The sequence below is a fragment of the Pseudopipra pipra genome, chromosome 13, assembly GCF_036250125.1.
Source record: "Pseudopipra pipra isolate bDixPip1 chromosome 13, bDixPip1.hap1, whole genome shotgun sequence".
NCBI lineage: Eukaryota > Metazoa > Chordata > Aves > Passeriformes > Pipridae > Pseudopipra > Pseudopipra pipra.
In genome coordinates, this window is record NC_087561.1 from 20,753,918 (window position 1) to 20,775,922 (window position 22,005).

The 22,005-nt window shown below is 54.3% G+C and overlaps 1 protein-coding gene across 2 annotated transcripts in view; it reads right to left on the reverse strand.

Annotated features, from left to right (window-relative positions):
• The window catches only part of MID2 (midline 2), a 74,021-nt gene that overhangs the window by 6,853 nt on the left and 45,163 nt on the right, over window positions 1-22,005 (reverse strand). For both annotated transcript variants that reach the window (XM_064670372.1, XM_064670373.1), the window contains 6 exons: window positions 12,440-12,535; window positions 8,799-8,906; window positions 6,619-6,767; window positions 6,018-6,145; window positions 4,838-4,981; window positions 1,165-1,326 (listed from right to left, as the gene is read on the reverse strand). In XM_064670372.1, coding sequence (XP_064526442.1) covers window positions 1,165-1,326; window positions 4,838-4,981; window positions 6,018-6,145; window positions 6,619-6,767; window positions 8,799-8,906; window positions 12,440-12,535 — 787 coding nt within the window. The remainder of the gene's footprint in view (window positions 1-1,164; window positions 1,327-4,837; window positions 4,982-6,017; window positions 6,146-6,618; window positions 6,768-8,798; window positions 8,907-12,439; window positions 12,536-22,005) is intronic.

Sequence of the window (22,005 nt, forward strand, 5' to 3'; positions counted from 1 at the left end):
AGGGGAGCTCAAAACCAGATGAGGCTCTTATCAAACTGAGTCTCTCTCTGAGCAGAAGCCCTCAGTGCTGTGCTGGCAGCTCTGGTGACTGACACTCAGCTAAAATCCCAGAAAGCAACCCCTGTCCACTGGGAGCTGCTGCCATGGCCAACCGCCCTCGCTCCTGGCTTCCCAAGCTGCCTATTCCTCCTTCCCAGAAGGAGTGCTTTTCAAAGCTGGGCAAGCGCTGAAAAACAGCAGCCACAAGAGGGATAAATTTTTAATAAACAGGCAGATTGGATTGGAGTTTGCTCCCCAGCAGCTCCCTCAGCCCCACCGCCTCAATGTCATTTTATTCAGTTTAACGTCATGCAAAGAAAAGGAGGTGTAGGTGACAAATCATCACAAAAGCCTTGTCCAGGTAGAAGCCATTGTTGGGAAAAGGGACAGATGGGAAAAGGGAGAGCTGTGCTCACCAGGGCTGCACAGAGACATGGGAGCATCGGAGAGATGTGGGCACAGATCAGACAGTGAGTAGGAGCCTGAAGAGCCAGCTTATTCCCTCCTCCAAGACCATACATTGTCCCTCCCCCCGTGGCATCCCCCCAGGCTAGGGGTCAGTGGGAAAAGGTTTTCCATCGCAAATCCAGGAGCTCTATCTGTGCCAGAACCACTGGTCTCCGAGTTTGGCTTTCCCCTAAACGCATTTGGCATCCCTGGGGCATTGGAAAGTGCAACTTCTGCTTTGCGTGTGGCTGCAAAGTCCCATCCACCACCATGGAGACACTTTTCAACATCCTTATGGCTCCCTAAAATCACAACTCTCTGCGAGCAAAGGCACACACAAGAACACAGTTGCTCTGGGACTCTGTGCATTAGCCTCAAAAAGCCCAGGGATGTAAAGCCACCAGAATGATGGGCCTTTATGACCTCCTAAGACCCCAGGGATGGGTGCTGACAGGAGCACAGGGCACCACATGGGGTAGCAGGAGACTATCCCAAGGCAGGGAAGGAGCAGAAGCACCGAGAGGGGCACTTCGATAATTTAAACACCCCGCGGTCTCCATCCTGTGCCAGCCGCTGTGGGCTCACCGGGAGCGCTCAGCCACACCCCTGGAGCCCCAACACCCAGGAAATTCTCCCCCCCCACACCTGCCATGGCCAGGTGAGTGCCCGGGCACCTACTGTTGGTCTTGAGGCGGGCGGGCTCGCTGTTCCGGCTGCCCGCCTGGTTGATGGCCTTCACCAGGAAGATGTAGCGGGTGCCGCTCTGGAGCCCGTGCACCGTGTAGTGGTTCTGCTTGATGTTCGGGACGATCATCCAGCTGTCCATGGAGTTGTAAAGACCTGCAGTGCAGGAGAGGCAGGGAGAGATTTATTGCCAGGGAAGGACAGAATACAAAGTCCCCATGCTGCTCAGGCAGAGCTCACAACCGCACGTCCCTTGGGAGGATTTACCGCCTGCCTGGGAGTTCAGAGTGTCTGTAGGGAAACTTCCAGAGATGATAAATCCCAGCAACTCAGAATCTCTTTCATTATCACATCAAGGCAATGTTGGTGAGGCAGAGCCAGGGCTGGCGTGCTGGCATCTTGGGATGCTGCCGTGGGAAGTGATGGGGAAGAGGTGCAGAGAAAGGAGAATTCAGCCAGTGGCACCTTTCAGCCAGGGCAGATGGCAGAGGTCACTGCTGGTGCCAAGGAGGGGGTGATGCTCACCATGATCTTGATCTCACCATCATCGTATCCTCACCCCACTATTATCCTCTCTCATGTCTGCTCCCACAGGACAGTCTCTCTCCTGCTCCTGGTCCACAATAAGCAATTCCAGAAGCAGAAAGGGACGTATTTGCAATTGAATCAACTTGTTTGCACCTGAATCCTGTTCCTGCCTGGTGCTCAGTGCTCCAGGGTGGGAACTAATAAGGCCAAGGGATGCTGATGCTTCAGCTCCCTGGGCAGACTAGTCTGCAGAGCAGTTCAAAGAAAATGAGCTCTCAGTGAAGGGATCCAGATGCCTGGAAATCATTCAGGAGCCTGAACTCTTTCTGGAAATGGGAGGGAATGAAAAATCCAAGACCCTGGAAGTGCCAAGCCTGACTGCTGCAGTGGTTTGCAGTGTTGGAACTGCGGGGCCTGGCATGTATGGAAATGTAATGTTGTACATTAGGGGACACAGTGCTCCAGGAAAGGGGAAAAGCCCTACACTGAGCCACTGAGGCTGTTCCTGCCACCAGCATAGTTGGCATAAGGATCACCTGCAGCCAGCATGAGCACCTGAGCAGCCAGTGCTGGGGGACAGGGATCTGGCAGGGTCTGGGAGGAACTGGGGGGCTGGGGCAGTGAGAGCCCAGGACCCACCATGGCAGCAGCGCTTGAGCTTCCTGAACACAGCTCTGGGGCAGCTATTGCAGCACAGGGCCAGGGCTTTGAGGGCTTTGAGCCAAAAGACGGATAAAGAAGAGGCTTGGAAGCAGTAGCTGGAGGCTTACTGGAACTGGTGAGAGGTGAGGAGTGGGTTGTGAATTCAGGGTGACTGGAGGAGGGTTTTCAGCACATGCAGGGCTGGGGGGCAGGAGCTGGGAACACTCCTCACCTCCTCTTCAATGACTTCCGTGGGGTGTTCATTTATCTCCAGCGGCTGGCTCAGCCACAGGACAAGGGCAGGTTGCAGCCCCTGTCAGCCTGGATTTGGTTTAGAACACACATGGGAATGGCCGAGGGGCGCAGAGCAATGTGATGTGAAATAGAAAATAAAACAGATGTGATCCTGATTGCAGCCTACACAGAGAGCTGCTCTCGTCATAGTACACAGCTTCCAGCCTGACACTGGTGGCTGTCACCTCCCTGCAGGAAGGACCAGCTGGGGATCCTCCATGAGGAAGAACAAAGTGGCTGAGAGACGACAGCGGGAAGGATTCGGCCTCCCAAGCAGGCTTATTTCCCAAAACAACCACAAAGAGCTTGGCCTTGAAGACTGAGGGCTCCTACCCTCGCCAAAGCATAAAAAAATCCTTTTTATTGCAGGATTTGTCATCCATAAAAACGTCCGGCTCTTGCTGAGCTCTTGGCTTTGATGGGAGCGTGAAGGGGATGGGTTCCACAGGCCAACTGTGTGCTCCTTGGAAAGGTATTTCCTCTCCTGGTCAGCCTCCCGGACTCCTGCTCAGTGTTCCAGTGTCTCTTCATGCATGAGTTCAGCCAGGGCTCACCCGGACCCGGCTGTGCTATTCCAAGGGACCATACGTTATTCATTTTCTCCTCGGAGATTTAACTCGTGTTTTCTTCACTCTTCCCAGCAATAGCAACCCAAGCTGGCTAAGAAGGACACTCCTGACATGTGCTCTCAGGGCTCTCCTCCAGCCCTGCCCTTGCTGCTCCTCATCCCCATAGTCACCACAGCTCCCCCTTCTCAACGCCTGCGCCAGACCCCCAGACTGGGGGGGTGACTCATTCCCAAGTCCCTCGATGGATGGGAGTCCAAGCCATGTGTCCAAAGTAGCGTTTGGGGAGAGGAGGGAGCCAGATCCTTCCCCAGCATGGCCCCAGGGCAAGGGCACAAGCTGCAGCTGGGGGTGGGGAAGCACCGGATGTTCCACCCCTAGACAGTTCTTACTTCTCAAGGAGCAAGCCCTGAGTACCCTGTCAGCCCAGCTTCTGCAGAGCTGACTCAGGGACCTTCTGATGTCCCTCCCCACTGAAACCATTCAATGACATCAGCACTGTCCCTGTCTTGCCCTCGGCTGGTAGTGCAGTGGACATGGGGCTGGTGGTCATCCAAAAGCAGAGCCAGAGAGGTGGCCGAGCTCTCCAAGCTTCCAGAGAAGGACAAAGTGCTGGAGACAACATGCTGTAGCTGGGAATGAGAGGAGAGCCAAGCAGGGTAGATCTGGCTGCGGCAGCACCGATACCATACAGCCTCTGACTGAGAGGAAACACATCATCTTGTTTCCCAAAACAAGAGCAAAGGCTGGGCTGGGGCTGGAGAGGTGACATCCAGCTTGGAAAGCCACAAGGAACTTTCTCCGGCAGCTTCCTGCGCATTCCAGAGTGCACTGCGCAGCCTTCCGGAGCCGTGACACCGTGCTCCCAGGGCCAGCGTCCTCCCAGCCAGTGGGACAGACTGATGGCGGCCCAAAGCACCCGTTCTGAGGCACCGTGTCAGCACTTTCCCCAGCGGCAAGTGCTGCTAGAGAAAACCAGGAATAACACTTTCTCACAAGCCACGGAACATCAGCGAGATCCCTCCTTGGTCCTCAAATCCCATTCCTGTCAGGCAAATTTGTGGCGGTGTGGAAAAACAATTAGGTATGGCAGCAATTTGCACGAGAAATGACCTGGAGACGTGACTCAGTGTTGTTACAGAGGGTTTATAAACCATGTTAATTATCAGCCAGTGCTGCCTTGCCCATACGATCCCAGATGTATGGACCTGGGAGCTGTGAGATGGGTGAGACCCTCCAATGCTCCCTGTGCTTCAACAAGCCAGGGCTGATGGCACCAAATGCAGGGCAGAGCAGCTCAGGGATGGACCCCCAGCACGGGGAGGTCTCCATAGCTCTGATTGCAGCCCTTGGTGGATTCTTTGCTGCTGTTTCCTACATGAATTCCCAGTCTTTAAACCACTGAGAATGTTCTCCTTACAGAATCACAGAATGGTTTGGGCTTGGAGAAACCTTAAAGATCATCTCGTTCCAACCCCTGCCATGGGCAGGGACACCTTCCACTAGCCCAGGTTGCTCCAATCCCCATCCAACCTGGCCTTGAACACTTGCAGGGATGGGGCAGCCGCAGCTTCTCTGGGCAGCCTGGAATTCCTTCCCGAAGGGAACCGCAGCCCTCGCAGCACGTGGTGACTTACTGATGAAGTTGGCCTGGCCGGTGAAGATGGTGTACTGGAGCTCGTAGGAGCTGACGCTGAACTCATCCTCTGAGATCCAGTGCACGGTGATGGTGTCGTGCGAGGCCGTGCAGAGCTCCTCGCGGATCGACGGCGGGTTCGGTGCTGCAGGAGGGCACAGACCACAGACTTCAGTCAGTTTGGGCTTTCCTTCTTTGAAAACCCAGGGCTTTTCTGCTCCCATAAGGATGGGGTGGGCTCGCGGTGGGAGCAGAGTCTCTGGACACCCAGAAATCCCTCATTTTATCTATCACTGTGTTTCAAACTAAATTAAATTTTTTAGTTTAACGAAGCATCCAGGGGTCAGAGCACAGGGGTTTTGTTGCCGCTCCATCAGGTCTGACACCCCCACTTTGAAACAGGCTGAGAACCCACTTCCAAATCCACCTATTCCCCAGGACTGGCTGTGGAATAAGTAGTTTATCCCATAACTGATCCGGACACATGTTTGTGTTAGTCTTTCAGTGAAAGCTGATCTGCTTTGTGATAATAAAATCGGATTTGGGTAAGCGAGGATGTCCTTGCCTCCCTGGAGCTTTCATCCCCTCAGTGCTCCAGCACAGGCCAGTCCAGCAGCTGCTGGTGCTCTCAGACCCCTGAGGGCAGTGTTCAGTCTGTGTTGCAGCACCGTGGGGCCCAGAAAGGTCCTGCCCAACAGGGTTCATAATTTAGGACCAAGAGACCCTCAAAAAGGGCAGGAAAAGGGAAATGTTAAAGTGCAGAGTGCATTAGAAGCATAATAATTGGTTAATTCACTGTTCCCTCCCTGTAATCCTTATGGATCCTTATGTAATCCTTATCCCTCTCGCATCCTTATGGGCATCAGACTCTTCCCCAGGTAACAGAGACCATAATTTTTGAGCTTTCTGGACTTTTCTATGGATCCTGCAGGAGCAGCAGAGTGAAATGGGAGGATGGGGACACGTCACTGTCTTGGGGACAGCACGGCCCCTGCTCTGCCACAGCTGACCCAGCGTTTTTTACAGGTTAAGTCTTAAAATGCATCTGCCAGCCCCTGGTGGAGCGTAGGGGAAGGCACTAAGGGGAAGATGTGGGGCACGGGGGCAGGAGCTGAGGGGAAGACATGGGGTTGTGGGGAGCACACGGGGTGCAGCGGAGGGGAATGTGCCCGTGCACTCACCCGTTAGATAATCCAGCCCCTCCAGCAGCTTCTTCTCTCTGGAAAAATCTAAAGCAAAGTTTTCAAAGGCATCATTAAAATTGATATCTGGTATCAGAACTTGCGAGGATGCAGTTGCCATGGCGACCCTGGAAGGAAAGAAGGGACCATCAGTACGCGCCAGGGTGCACATGTTTCCCAAAGCCTGGCCATGGCAGGGGGGGCAGAGGGGTGCAGGCAGCCTCACTGTGATGTTCCTGCTGTCAGGAAACCAGTTTGCACCTACAAACCACTGCCCAGGGGAGCAGCCTAGCCCCCCTGAGAGTAGGGGGGCTTCATCCTTGGGGATCCCAGCTTTGACTGGCCCCCGGGCATCCTGTGGATTGGCATTCCCACCACTTTCCCACCCCCGTATTCCACAGTGTTGTTCCACAGTGTTGTTAGGACCAGCCATGCAACACCTGTCCTGTGAGGGATGGGAACCTGACCTCGGGGTTTATTTGAGGGCAGCATGGTGGGAGGCTCCAGGAGGGACTGGGAATCTCTGGGGACAAAGTCATCTCTGGGCAGGAACCTGCGACCAGTGGACAACTGCAGCATCAGAGCCCTGAGCCCAGCCCACCTCTCAGCCACGTTCCTGGCAGTCTGCAGGAACCGTGCGTGGTCGTTCTCCTTCAGGATGTGCTCAGCCTGGTTGATGAGGACCGTGGAGCGCTCAAGGCACTGCCGGCAGTTGGCAACCTGCTGAGCCAGCTTCCGCAGCTTCATCACCTGCCAGAGGAACAGAGGGAGCTCAGCAGCTTGAAAAGCACAGAGGGAGCCCCATCCTGAGCCAGGGCCTGCTCATGGGGAGCAAGAAGCGTTGAAATGGCACAGGAATGCCCCAGTGGCTCTGGGGAGCTGTCTTTCAAGCTTTTTAAACTCTCCCATGTTTTTAGCTGGGGCTCCTGGGAAAGCTGCGTCCCCTTCTGACCTGGAAATTGCTGCTCAGGTGTTGGAAGCAAGGGGGAACCCTGCCCAGCCCCACCACAGACAGCACAGGGAGGGTACAGAGGTATCTGCAATGCTGCACACCTGCACCTTTCCATCCCTGGCCTCTTTTCACTGGCACAGATGCTTATTCCAGTTCCCAGGTAACTCTGGAAGCCAAATCCAGTATGGCCAGTACCAGTGTCCACACACCCATCTCCCACTGGTGCAGTGCTGGGTTGGCAGCTCCTCAGCGCTGCCTCTGCGGAGAGTTTGGGCACTAATCCATGCCACTCACCTCTGCCCAGGTGTCAATTGTAGGAAAACAACAGTTTGGAGCTTCCAGCTCCTCCCAAGCATGGCTTGAACTGGACAGCACAGCCTGGAGCCATCAGGGAAGAGAGTGGGAAGTGCAAGCAGACAGACAGATGGACCGGCAGACGGCACCGTTACATAAAATATGTTCCCTGGAGTGCTTGGGGTAGAAGCAGGATTTCAAAGCTCCCACTGATGCCAGGGTGTCCCAGAGTCATGCTGGTGGCTCTCCTGTGTATGCCTGCAGCGGAACCTGCTCCCAGTCTACACCTGGGAAACATCTGTATTTGGGGCTTGGCTGTGGGCATTGCAGTGGGACCCCAATGCACACCCAAACTCAGTGAGAACAACAAAGGGCTCATGGAAGCTCCCAAGGGCACCACCCAGAGCTACAGCCCAGCCCTCCAGCCTCTCCCTGTCACATGTGTGGAGCCCAAGGGTTGCTGTGGCTGGAGAAGGGGCCCTACAGAGGTAGGGCAGCACTTTTCTGGGACAAACATCCTTGTTCTGGCTCCTAAAGATAAGCACAACACAGCAGAGCAGGAGTGAGGTGGAGAAGTGGGCATGGCCTGTAGGGGAGATCAAGACCACCAAAGACACCTGAAGCCTCTGACCCGTTTCCAGAAAGGTCTGGAAAAATGGACTGCCCATGAGAAGTGACTTGCACAGAAAGGGAGAAACTTCTCCCCAGGGCAGGGAAAACTTATCTATAAAAAGGCCCCCGCGTGAAGCCCAGGCAGTGCCCCCTGACCCTGGACACCCTGTTGCTGGAACCAGGACTGGTGATCTCTCTTTCTTCCTCTCTCTCCGCCTTTAATCCATCTCTCTCTCTCTCTTCCTGTTCACTCTACCCCTTTATCCAAAACCCAGTGCTATGTGCTTATACTGGGAGATGAGGAACTAACCTATATAAATTTCCATGCCAAATAAAGTACTTGTAATTTACTAACAAAACTCTGTAAGCTTTTGCAGACCCTCTGACTTCTGCCAGTCCTTTCGACCATGAGCATCTATAAATCCTGAGTGCTGCCTTTCCCTTTGGGGTGGGACATCACACAAAGAAACCACTGCAAAACACCTGGAACCGCTGGATGAAGGTTCCAAACACCCCTACAAAGAAAAGGGTGAGAAGCAGCTCCCCCCTCAGCTGTGCTGCAGTGCAGACTGTGCAGCCTCTGCTTTCTTTGCAGCGCTGGGCTCCGGTCCTTCAGTATTAATTCCACATTATTCTATTAGGACCGTGGTAGTTAAAAGCCCCGAGGAAGCTGTCTAGAGTGATCCAAGCCTCTGCACCAACTTGTCACGCTAACCCACACACCGTTCCTCCTCCAGCCACATCCAGCACATGCCTTGTCCGTGGCGGAGGAGCCCTGGGGCAGCAGCAGTGAGGGACGCCCAGATTTTGGACAGCAAGAAGATGAACCTGAGCACACTGATGGCTGCCCAAAGCAAATCCTTCATGGCTGCGGCCCCTCTGCCCGTGGTTGGAGCAGGGACACATGAGCCAGCCCCCCTCACCTTTGTCTCCTTGATCTTGACAGCGATGACCTGCTTGCGCTGGCGGATGATCTCCATCAGCTCATCACACTCCTCCATCAGCTTGGCCTCGTGCATGGCTGTGTTCACCTGGCCAGGAACAGCAACACACGGGTGTTAGGAGGGACACACAACATACAGGTGTTGGTGGGGACACACAACATACAGGTGCTGGGGGGAGCACACACAGTCCTACAGATGTTGGAGGACACACACAACATACAGGTGTTGGGGGGGACACACAACATACAGGTGCTGTGGGGAGCACACACAGTCCTACAGATGTTGGAGGACACACACAACATACAGGTGTTGGGGTGACACATAACACACCCTCATGGCTGTGTTCACCATGGTGCACCCACAGAGTGTGTGGGGGTGCAGGCAAAGCTTCCACTCCTCTGCCTCCAGGAAGAGGAAGAGACCAGTATCCCTGGGGTGGTGGACAGGACAGGACAAGACAGGACGGGGGAGTGCACTTTATGGAAGGGGAATTGAGCCCTATCAATTAAAGCACGCTAGAGGATGGAAATCAGTTTTCCTTATTTCTTACTCCCAAATCCCTGTGAAACACAGAGCAGTCCAAAGGCAGCCCTGAGTGCACCACATTTTTGCTACAGCATCTTTTTTTAAACCTGGCCAGCAGATTATGCAACACTGGAGTGGGAGACAGCTGATGGTCTGCAAAGAGAGCTCCACGGAGGAAAAGCAGCATAAAATTTTCCCAATCTGCTGCACGTAGCAGGAGGGGGGGGAATCAGCTCCAGGGTTTGGAGCCTGCAGCAAGCTGCTGTGGCAGTGCTGCTGTCCAGCCTGGCCGTGGAGAGCTGGCAGCACTCAGGTCCCTCGAGGCCATGTGCCCATGGAGATGGCTGTCACCCCAGCTTCCCAGGAGCACAAACTCTTGACTCCCACTCTCATTCAGGTTCTGGTTCACATGAAGGTAAGGGAAGATGAAGTAAGGTCTGTGCATGGCAAAGGGAGGGAAGGAGATGTTGGGCCAAAGGATAGGAGGGAAGGTTGGAGCACCTCAGGTCGGCCCTAGGTCCATCCCCCTAACCAGCTGCTGACCAACAGTGGTCCCAGGGCTCAGGCCTGGAGCACTCCCCTTCCAGGATGGCTACAGGACAACATAAATCTGTACCCATCCATAGCAAAAATGTGAAAACCTGTCCAGGGCAAGAAATCTGCCCTCAGGCATGCTCATGCTCTGGGAGGCTGAAGGCAGGTGAAGTCGCAGAGGCCACACAGTCCCTTTCCCAGTTGCCTTCTGCCCCAAAAGGAGCATTTTTAAGGCTGGAGTCCTCCCAAAGGGCCAGCAGAGCATGGTGGGTGTACTGCAGACCAGCACTGCTTTGCTGGCAAACCCCTGGCTCAAGCACATCTGGACACTGGCCAAACCACTCTGTAGGGATGAATCAGTTCCCAGGTAAATGCTGGACTTGGGATGAAGACTTGGTAAGTGCTATGGGTATAGGAGCACTGGGCATGGGGGAGGCTTTTAGGTGTAAGAAAGGAGAGAAAAAATACTTCATTCTTCTCAATCCTGAGGGGGAATGTGCTAGGGACAACACAGCCCTGGAATAAACTCAGCCCTGAGAAGAGCTCATCCTGCAGCTCATGGGGATGAGGAATAGCATCTCAGCCCACAGTATGACTCAGGCACAGGCAAACCTCCTCTTTCATGCCTTGGCAGCTCAGGGATGGAGCAGAGAACCCCATCCCACCTCCAAAACCCTCGAGAGTTTTTTGGCCGTGTAGCAACTGTACTCCAGAGACACCACGAGCTCACACCGAGGTCAGCCCTGCGGCTGCCGTGGCACAGAGGCCACCACCCCATGGTGCACGTGCATGTTGTTTGAACTGTTATTTTAAGCAGAGCGTCTGACAAAGCTGAAAACTCCCAAACTCTGCCAAAAATGACAGCTTAGAGGTCTGAGACTCCCTGGATCAGACAGAAACACCAAATGGATTTCAGTTTATCATAGGTCAGGTCATTAAGATATTGGAGCTGGATTCAAAGGAGGAGGTTTGGAAGGACATCCAGCCACATCCTTGCTCCATCCCTAGTGGGTTCTCAGAGCTAAAGTGTGGGCCATTAGAGCAGCAAGGGCTGGTGACTGTCAACACGGTTCTGCAAGGACGTCCTGGCTCCTTCTCTCCCTGCCAGCCAGCCTTTTGCTGTCTGTTTTCCCAGACTCACTCCAAGCCCTCTGAGCCCTGGGGAAGAGGGAGCCCAGGAGAGACAGCTCCGACAAAGCCATTCCTACTGCAGAGTGATGCATGGGCAGAGAGAAACAAGACAATGTGAGTGACATGGAGCATCAGTGCGGAAGGCCAGCAGTGCTGCAGAGCCAAGTGGGACTTTTCTCTCCTTATTTTGGCTGGAAGTTCAGAGCATCTCAACCCCCTCCTCCTCCTCCTCCTCGCACACTCTGACAGTGGCTGCCAGCTGCTGGCGGCACACTCGGCCTTGCTGGCACTCACAGAAAGGGCTTCTACTCTCATTTCCTCTTGCCAGATCATCAGGACATTATTGAGGGAGCAAAGAACAAAGCGCTGACGCTGCCTGTAGGAACCACAGGGGTTTGGAAGCACCTTCCCAGCGCCAGAGCTCCAGCTGCTCCGAGAGGCAGGTGGTGAAGGACAAGCTGCAGCTCCATGGACAAATCCATTCCAGGTGCTTCGCTGAGGGCAAGCAGTTCCAGCCAGCACATGCAGCATCCCTCATCCTGCTGCAGCATGCCCACATCCATCCGCATCCTTGCATCCAGCCGCAGCATCCCCACGTCCCACCAAAGCATCCTTGCATCCTGTCATAGCATCCCACTGCAGCATCCCTGCATACTGTCACAGCATCCCTGCACACCACTGCAGCATCCCTGCACACCACTGCAGCATCCCTGCATCCCACCACAGCATTCCAACATGCTGCTGCAGCATCCTCACATCCCGCTGGCTGCTGGGCTCAGGGGGTGGCTAAGGGGAGGTGTGGGGAAGGCCGGGGTGCCCAAGGATGAAGCAAACAGCTGTTGTGTTCACTCAGGCACTGGCAGATTCCCCCTGAATCCACAGCAGCAATCCCGGCGGCAGCCTAGGATTTTATCCTATGGGAAGGTGGTGGTTCAAGGAACAGCTGCATGCCCTGCTGGCAGGATTAGTGTCACCCAGGCTATTGATGAGCCCTGCTTCCATGCTTGGTGTCACCCAGTTCATGAGCCCTGTTACAGGCTCGGTGTCACCCAGCTGAGCCTGGTTTCCATGCTCAGTTTCACCAGGCTTCCACCAAAAACACCTGCTGCCCCCAGTACAGAGAAGCTGGCAGGTCCTCCTGCGTGGAGCCAGCCCAGCAGCCCATGTCTCTTCCCAGTGGCTCCCAGTCATGCCATGCTCCTTCAGACCCTACAGACCCTGGGAACGATCCTTGCATCTTCAATTGTTTGGGACTAAACTCCCCCAAGCAATTCAGCTCCCCTGAGACCTCAGCAATGCTTCCCCCCACGCTCATCTCTGTTCCCAGGGTAGTCCCTAGGAAAGGACTCTGAGGTGATCCATGCATCCCATCCCTAGAGCAGGGAGATGCCCCGGGCACCTCCCCCAGCCCCCCACTGGTCCTCACCCACCTCCACTTGCTGGCAGATCTGTATCAGCTTGGCCATCTGGTTTTCCAGTTCGCTGTTGCGTTTAACCAGGTTGGTGAGATTCGTCTCCAGGGTTTGCTGCAGGTCCAGAAATGGGAGAAAGAGGAAAAACATAGAGATCAGCAAAGCTGGAATGTCCCCAGTCCCCTGCCAGCAACCAGGACCCTCCATCACCCACCACTGCCTGAGGGAGCAACACTGGAATAACTTTGGGAAAAGGCTCTGGGGTTCCTCGGCAGCTCCTGCCCTCTCTGGTGGGTTGGGCCATGGGGGAGCCACCCAACTCAGCTCTGTGCTGTCACCAGCTTGTGGGGACAGTGTGGGGTGTCTGCTCTCTGGAGAGAAAATTTTGGCTTATTTCATCATCAGTTTTGTCCTGCACAGGGTGAGGGAGACGTACAAGAGCCTGATGAGCCACGGGAGAGAGACATCTCATCTACCAACCACCTCAGCCAGAGCAGTGTGGGCACAGGTCAAGAGAGCTGAGCTGCCCTCACTGTCCTCTCAGTCCCCAGCCATGCTGCCCTTTGCTTGCTGGAGTAGATCTCAACCAGAAGATCACAGTCAGCAGATTTCAGTCAGTGTATCCTGGCCAGTGGATCACAACCAGTGGATCTCAGCCAGTGGACCACGGTAAGCAGATCTTGGCCAGCAGATCCCCACCAGTGGATCTCATCCAGTGGATCTGGGCCAGCAGATTACGGGCAGTGGATCACGGCCAGCAGATCTCTGCCAGCAGATCACAACCCCAGCGGCACAGGGATCCCCGGGGCCTGCTCTAGTGCCCGCAGGCTGCAATACTCCAGGAGCAGAAGGGGATCCAGTGGAGCACGGAGAAAGAGCCCATTTAAGGGGACACTGATACCCATGGCCACGTGGGGGACGCACAGTTTGTGGGTGTCAGTTCCAGGGACGCGGCATTGCCGGTTCCACGTGCTCCGCTAACAGGAATGTTTTATAACAGAGCGCTCGCTACCTGTTGCAGTGCTTGTTGGGAAATGATATCCTATTAATATTTTAAACTCTGGGGCTGGAAGAAGATCCCTGAGGTGGTTCATTCATCCTTGGGTAGGAACTGCAGTCCAAGGCTTTGATCCAACTCCAGCAGACCCATAAACACGGCCCCCCTCCGCACACATGGGTAATTGGGGGCTACTGAGCCAGGAGAACTTGAATCACAGGCACAGAGCACAGGCAGAGCACTCATTCCTGAAAAACCACTGGCTCCTAAAATACTCCAAGCTCGTTTGCAACCCTGCAAATTGCCAGCCAAGGGCGGGTGAGGCAGAACACAGGAACAGGCTGGAGAAATGGAATAAAACCCAAGGAGCCTTCGTTATGCAGGAAGGATTCGCAGAGCAGGGCTGTATGGATAATGGAAAAACCAGCTGCTCCCACCCTCCCCTCCTCACAGCCCAATATCATAACATCATTTCACTACAGCATTGAACATTTCACTTGCTAATTACTTCCCTCATCACCACTTTGGCTGCGCTGAGGTCCCAGCTTTGAACTCGCACCAACCTGCTTTAATGTTCCAGGGTGTGATGGAAGGTGGGGGGGCTGGGGGTACAGCTTTGAAGCACACGAGCCCAAACCCCATTTGCAGCTTCCCGAGTTTTCTAGGGGATGGCATCACTCCTCCCATCCATAAACACACACAAGTCCTGTGCCTGAGCACCGATCCCTTCATCACATGTCCGCTGTGGTGATGCTGAGGCAGTCAGTGGTGCTTTACTGGTGTCAGCAATGGTTGCACAGCCCCTTGCTGCTCCTCCAGCTCCTCACTGCTCCCACAACCCTCCCTTGCTGCTCCCCAGCCCTTCTCCACACCCACAGACCCTCACTGCCAACCCCTCTATATTCTAGGAAAACACAGATGGAATGTTTCCATCTGTTCAATGTGCTGAAACAAATAAAATGGGCTCAAAGCCTGGATCACACCAGCTGGTTATTTTGTAGGTGTATATAAATTACAGCAATTACAGGGGTTGGGCTTTAATTGCTTTATAAAACACTCGTCATTTCCCCAAACCTCCACCTTCTGGCCTGAAATAGGTGATTTCTCTACAACTGGGGAGATAAGTGAGAAAAATTGACAAAAAGGGGAGCACCACCATGCCTTTGAGCAGGAGTCACTGTTGCTCCATGGGGCCAAGGGGCCAAGTCACCCAGAGACAATGGGACCAGAGAGGGGATTGCCCGGACACAGGCACTGTGGGACAGACACCCACCCCGAGTGTCAAAGATCTGCAGGATCAAACCCTCCTGGAGCTCCAACAGAGCAGCTCAGCAGCTGCACTCCTTTACCTGCCAGTGACCAGATGCACAGTAAATCCATTCACACCCAGCCAGAGGAGCAGAATCACACAGCACGGACCTGTGAGCACTGACGTTCGTATTTGTTCAGCAATGGGTATGATGGGCAACGACTCTGTTTTCTTTTTTCTCCAAATACCCAACAAGCAGTTGGACTAAACACGGATTTCTCTGTTTGAAGAAGGTATTAAGGCTGGGGGCTCAAGACAGCTTCAGGAACTATAAATACATGGTGTTCTCCTGGTCCCTGTGCTTCGTCAAACATGATCTTGCCTGCACCTGGCCAGAGCTGCATTCCACGGCTGGTCACCAGCCCATCCACCAGTCTGGAAACCCATCCACCAGCACTGGGAAACACTATCAGCCTTGTGGCTTTAACCATCTGGGAAACAGAGCAGAGCAGGCTCTGAGCCCCAGGCAGGGGGGCAGGGACAGGGTCCCTATATGTCACACAGACCCATTGTATGAGGGTGTCTGAGTGCCCAGAGGTTCAGGCCATGGGAGTCTCAGGGCTCCTCCACCAGCAGGAATCCTTGGGAGCAGGACAGGGGTACCTGGAGCTCCATGGAGCTAGGGAAGCCCTACGGATGGGAGTTGAGGGGCTGTGGTCAGTGCTGCTGTCCCTCAGCAGTGCTCTGAGGGGTGAGGGGCTCAGTCTGACATGGCAGCATGGAGGGTTTCCTTTGGCTCCACCTTATCACAGACAGATTTCCACATGTATCTTCACACGGAAAGACAGCCAAAACTGGAGAGTGTTACTTCCAAGGCTTTTCTCATTGCCCCTATTTATCTATAATCACTTCCAATAATGGAGACAGATCCTTGCCCTGATCCCCCTGCACACCATAAACACAAATCATGTGTGCATCCACAAACCCACGTGCATGCCCTCCACGTGCCAAAGTGGCAGGAAAACTGGTCCCCAGATGCCACCACCATTCACCAGTCTCACCTGGATGGGGCAGGGGACGGGCACCTGCAGAGGCTGGCTGGGATTGCTGCCAGGCTGAGGATGCACAGTTAGGCCCTTCAGGCTGAGGATGTGCTGCCAGGTCCTGGCACAGAGCAGGATTGCTGCTGGGTGTCCTCTGACCCATTTGGAGCAGCACAAGGAAGCCAAATGTCACCAGGACATTGCTCAGGGCATCCGGAGTCTGCCACAGAGCTCCTAAGGGAGCTGCTCTTATTTCAAAACCACAAAGTTGTTGGTTGCATCCTGTAGTTGCAATGACACTGGAGCCCTGGGAACCTCCACCCATGTCCCTGTTCCTGGCCAAAATGCTGCTTTGCACTAAACTCCTGCCCCAGGCACTTGCTGGCTCTGTGGGGATGAGGGCACCGATGTGGTTCATTTCAGAAATGTTGGGGTGGCTTTCCTGGGAAGCAGCAGTGGGACAGGGTGAGATGCAGGTAGCTCCCACCAGGGTCAGTCCAGCCCCATCTGCTCTGAAGGGATTTTGGAGCAGGACAGTGATGGTGGTGTTGGTACAGAATCATCCCCTCCACTGACAGCTGCCTCCATGCTAACAAATCACAGAATCCTAGAATGGTTTGGGTTTGAAGGGGCCTTAAAGCTCATCTCATTCAACCCCTGCCATGGGCAGGGACACCTTCCACTAGACCACGTTGCTCCAAGCCCCATCCAACCTGGCCTGGAACACTTCCAGGGAAATCCTGGGTGCTGGCAGCAACGCATAGCCCCGACCAGGCTCCTCTCCGTGGTGGCACCACACAGATGAGACTCTTCTCAGAGGTCCCCCAGCAGGTCCAGAGCCTGGTAATGCTCCTGTGCCAGTAGATGCTCCCACTCCCACATCCTCTTCCCACAGGCTGGACAGAGGGCTGAACGTGGCACTACCCACGACCAACCCTGGCAGTGGCACATCCCTCTAAAGTGATTCAAACTGAAAGAGGGGAAATTTAGATTAGATATATGGAAGAAATTCTTGGTTGTGAGGGTGGGGAGGCCCTGGCACAGGTTGCCCAGAGAAGCTGTGGCTGCCCCCTCCCTGGAAGCGTCCAAGGTCAGACTGGACAGGGCTTGGAGCAACCTGGGATAGTGGAAGGTGTCCCTGCCCATGGCAGGGGGTTGGAACAACATGAGCTTCAAGGTTCCTTCCAACACAAACCATTCTGTGATTCCACAATTCTATGTTTAGAATCAATTCCCAGCACCAAGAAAAAAAAATCTTCAGGGAAAAATATGCAAAGCCAGTCAGCTGCCGGGCTTTGCTAAGGAGAATGTCCCCAGACAGTGGGACAAGTGACAGAGAGACAGGACTGAGCTGCCATGTGTGACAGTAATGCATTTTAAGTCGCTTTGGAGCCAAACAGGCTGAGTAAGAGCTGAAATCTCTGCCAGTGTTCGGGGCTGCTGGCTGCTATCGCCCCACTGGCAGAGCTGACCTAGAAACCGAGCAACTCACAGTGGCACAGGACTGGTGGTGACTCTGATGGTGCTGAAGAGTCCAGAGCCAGAGTCTGAGTCAAGCAAAGGGGTGCTGGCAGTGACCCCTCGGCATGGAGGGGATGGGGAGTGAGGGGATGCACTCGATCAACACACAAGGATGTACCTGAGGGTGCAGTGACATCCCCCCGTGTCTCCCACTCAGTCAGAGCAATTGAGAGCTGCTCCAAATCTGTTCATTAGGTTTAATCCCTGATGATGTGTCAGGTTTAAATCCTGACTGGCTCTTTCTATGCTCACCTTTGCTTGGGAAACAGATCTGGAGGGAAGTTCCCCAGGGGGAGCGGGGCTAGGGATGTAGGTGACATGGGGACGGGTGTGCCACAGCCAGGGCTCCCTGCCACAGCCAGCATGAGCCCTGTGCTGGGAGTCACCTGTGCTACCCTGGCAAACGGTGCTATAGCAATGTCCCCAGTGCTCAGCCTGGGGTCCTGGGCATCCCCAGCCTGTCCCCTTCACCCCACGCACAGCAAGCACAGGGTTATCTCAGCCTGGCAAGACCTGGGGCTGGATCCTGCTCTCAGTGTGGCAAATCCACCGTTTCAGCGGCCATGCTTCAATTTGTAACTAGATGAAAGAAAAGAAGGAACTGTCAGGAACCCGGAGGAGCAGCTGGGCTGGGCTGAGCAGGGACTGGGGGCAGAGGCAGGTGGATGGGATCCGTGCTCCTCCACGCAGCATTCCAGTGCGGGCTGCATCAGCACTTACTGTGTCTAGTGTCTCCTTGGGAATTTAAATTGAGGAGAGAAAAATAAAAGCAGAAAACCCCGAATAAACAGGGTGAGCTGACTGTGTGATTTGCAGCCCTTGCATGTGCCGCTGCCTAATCAGCACATCCTGGATTTGTGTCTTGTCGGCTCTTCTGGAGCATCTTCTCTTGGGCTGAGCCGACCAGCATTGCCTGAACCCTCCCGGTTTTGGGGAGCAAACCCCTTGTCTATCCCACCACATGGGCTAAGAGCACACCCCGGGTCTGCCATGCAGCCCCCTTGTGCCAGCTGGGTGTCACTCATACCCCCACTCCCCAGGGACACCACGTTCCCAGCAGCTCCAGCACTGAATTACTGGATGATCCCCAAACCAGCCTAATGAGCAGAGGAAACTAGGCAGAAATCTGCTGAGCCTGTACCAGAGCAGGTGTGTCCCTGCGGTGGGCATGGGGCTGCAGGGACCTGGGGATAGTGACCCCAAAGTGTCACTGCTGCAGACACTGCTCCTGCTTCCCAGCCTGCTGCCCCCATCCCCTGCCCTGCAGTGGAGGGGGACTCAAGAGCAGACCCCAGTGCGGTCCACATGTCCCAGGTCCCACCTCGTACCCTCACCACGAGCCATCACATGCTCTGGGTGCCTCATTGACACAAGCCATTGACTGGATGTGACGTGAGGGGACCCCAGTGCACGTACACACAAATGGTCACCCAAGCCACAGGGCAACTGCAGAGCACCAGCAGCAAATTGCTTTGTTAGGGCAGGAGATCTGATGCCAGAGTCATAGAGTTAATGACGAAGATGTGATGGCAGGAGCCAGTCCTTCCCTTGGATACGCCAAGGGACCAGAGGAAGCAAGAGAAGTGGCCAGGGCCTCTTCCCGAGCTCTGCCCAGGTGTTCTGCTGCCCTGTCCCTAGTCCATGGCACTAATGGTACCTCAGTGGTGCGGGGCTGCTGGGTCGGGGAGTGGGAAAGCTACCCTCACAGCAATGAGAACAGTTTGTTTATCCTCCTCAGGAAATTCCTCTCCTCCCGCCGCTTGGATAGGCTCTGGATTTTGGCAGGATGGGAGGGAGTATGGGAACAGTACTGGCACCGCTCGCAAGGAGAGTTACACATCACCACTGAGGCACCACCATGCAGCAGCTCTGCCAGGGTCCTGCTCCTCCCGTTGCTGGTGACAGTTCTTGTCCACTAAAGAGGACAGCACGAGGGTCCAGCTGCACAGACACGTCTGTCTGAAGCTCAGCACATTCCTGGAGCTCAGCCCTCTGGACAGGGCACAGGGCCAGAGCTCTGCACTGTCACACTGCCGCCAGGTCCAGGACCATCCCCAGCATCACTCATCCCTCTGGAAAGGGCACATGGCCAGAGCTCCACACAGCCATGCTGCTACCAGGTCTGGGATCGTTCCCAGCACCCCCCCATCCCCGTGGCACTACCTCACACACCACAGAGACACAACCAAAGCAGATCCTCAACCACAGGGGAGACCTCAGCTTCTCCTGACACAAACACAGAGCTCCTGCCTTCCTCAGGTACATCTTAACTAAAGAAACGACAGGGACAGAAATGGCTGCAGGTAAAATTTGCTGCCTGCCGACGGGAGCAACCCAGGGTCCCACTCACCTCCTCCTGATGCCTCACTTTTCAGCCTCCGGTCCGCAGGAATGTGACCAAATGCTCCTGCTCCTACAGACAACCTGAGGATTGGGGTGAGGAGCGCTGCTAGTTCTCCTGTAAATAAAAGCTGTCCTGCACAGTTCCAAGGGGGAAAAAAATCACATGAACTAGTTTAATGCTGTCATTTCTCCAAGGCCGCTGATTAGTTGCAGACCCAGTCTGAGCATTGTTTTGGCAAGGTTTGCGTCTGGCTGCCTGATGCAGCTCCAGGGTGCACGTTCCCTGTTTGCTTCTGTCCCTGCACTACTTAACAGCAACAAGGGCTTTGCTTCCGAAAACATCCCTTCAGGCAAAACCCCGTAAGAGCCCAGACACCTGCAAGTCCTTGGCATGGGCCGTCCTCCTCACCGCAGGGAGAAGAGGAATGGCTGGCAGTGGTGGAGAACCTCTGCTGCTGGAGCTCGGCCGCGCAAGTGTGTCTCCCACGGAACAAGCTGTTCCCTGGCAAGCCACGCTGGGCTGTTTTCCTGGATAAGATGAGAAAAAGGACAGGAACAAGGGAGTTGACACCCTCCCTGTTACAGGGTGACCAGACCTTCTCCTACATCACCACAAGAGTGCGGGTCTGTCAGTAAGTCAGCACAAGGAAGAAGCCTGTCAAAGTACAGAACATTTCTGCAGCTTCTGGGCTTGTCCTGGGAGCTGGAGGGGAAAACCAGGAGCTGCCGAAAGGCAAGCTCAGCTTCCACACTTCACCAAATACACATCCAGCAGAGGCTGGTTCCCTTCATTCCTGTGAAAGGGCACACAGAGCTGCATTTGGATGGTCTCTCTCCTGCATCCTTCATTGCCAACCAAGATATCTTGGCATAGATCCTGACACCCACCTCCAGGCCATGGAGAGACACGACACGTGGCAGCTCACCCTCTGGACCCCAACTCCTCTGGCTGTCAGAAGGCACACGTGAGGCACATGGCTGTGGGAGCACCACAGCATCCCTTCCCAGCCCCATGGGTAGGATAACTCCTGCCACGTGGCAGTGGGTCTCACAGGACATCCAACAGCCTGAGGAGGACATTTTAATGCCACCTGCTTCCACAGCCAGCTCTGCACTACCTGCTGCCTCAGTGGGTACAATGGGCAGAGGGTGCCAGCAGCATTCAGCTACCCAAGGCAGCTGTTTGCATCTGGGCTGGTCCCTCCCCCATTCCCCCAACACTCACCAGAACCAGTGAATCCCAGAATGGTTTGGGTTGGGAGGGACCTTAAAGCTCATCCAGCTCCACCCCTTGCCATGGGAGGGTCTACTAGACCAGGTTGCCCCACCCACCCTGGCCTTGAACCCTTCCAGGGATGGGGCAGCCACAGCTTCTCTGGGCATCAAAGTGGTTCACCATGGCAGAAATGCGTATGGCTGATTTAGGCCATTCAGTCATTACATCCTTTAATCTTTCCAAAGCAATTCTTCTCCTCTTGGATATTATCCTGGTTTTCTGTAACATCACAGCGGTGTTGAAAATTGTTTAAATATTTTATTAAATTTGTCCTGACTGTGACAAGCCAGTTTTCATTCCTGAAGTCATCTAAGCATGATCTGCTTGTCTGAGCTGTCCTAGTTAAACACTCCGAGATTTTACTCCCCAGTTCAGGCCATGTGTTTTTCAGCTTAAAAGAATGTGATTTTCAGACATCTTATTAAATGTGCTACATTTGGTATTAAAAATTCCCAAACTACGGTGAGGCCTGAGGTTATTTGCAGATTTTCTACTATTTTTATTTATTCCTTTAGAAAGACAGAGCAGAAGGAAAAGATTTCCACTGCTCCAAGCAATGCCTTTTCCAGGAATTTTCCTCTGGTGAGTAATTCCCAGTTCCTTCCAAACCAGGAGGTCTAGAGGGGTAATTTCCTGATGGGGTGGAAGGGTTGGGGAAAAACCTCCCCACCCTCCCACCTCTGAGCCCTCCATGGGATGGGTGATGGTGAGTGAAAGGAGTTGGTGCTGGAAGCAGCCCCAGAGCCTCCTGGCCACTCTGGTCCCCCCATGCTGGCCCTAAAAATCCCCAGGGCTCATCTTGAGAGAAACCCTGGAAGCAGCTCTGTTGTCCTCATGGGAGCCAAGCATCACTGGCATCCCTGCTTCCCTGAGAAATCCCTTCTGTTGGAAAAGTAAGCAATAATAATGATCCTGTTTTATTCTGCCACAGTGATGAAACCATAAAAATTGAGGATAGAGAACAAAAAAAAAAGAAAGACGACAGTGCAAATGTCCACCTGCTTCTTCAGTCTCAGCCTTCCAGCCTTCCGTCCTCTCGGGTTTCCATCTCTCCTGTACTGCAAAAGGGACTCAGTTATCACCCTTTTGGGTCATTGTGGCCTCTCTGATGACACCCAAAGCCCTCTCTGCATGGAAGGATTGCTCTGTGGAAGC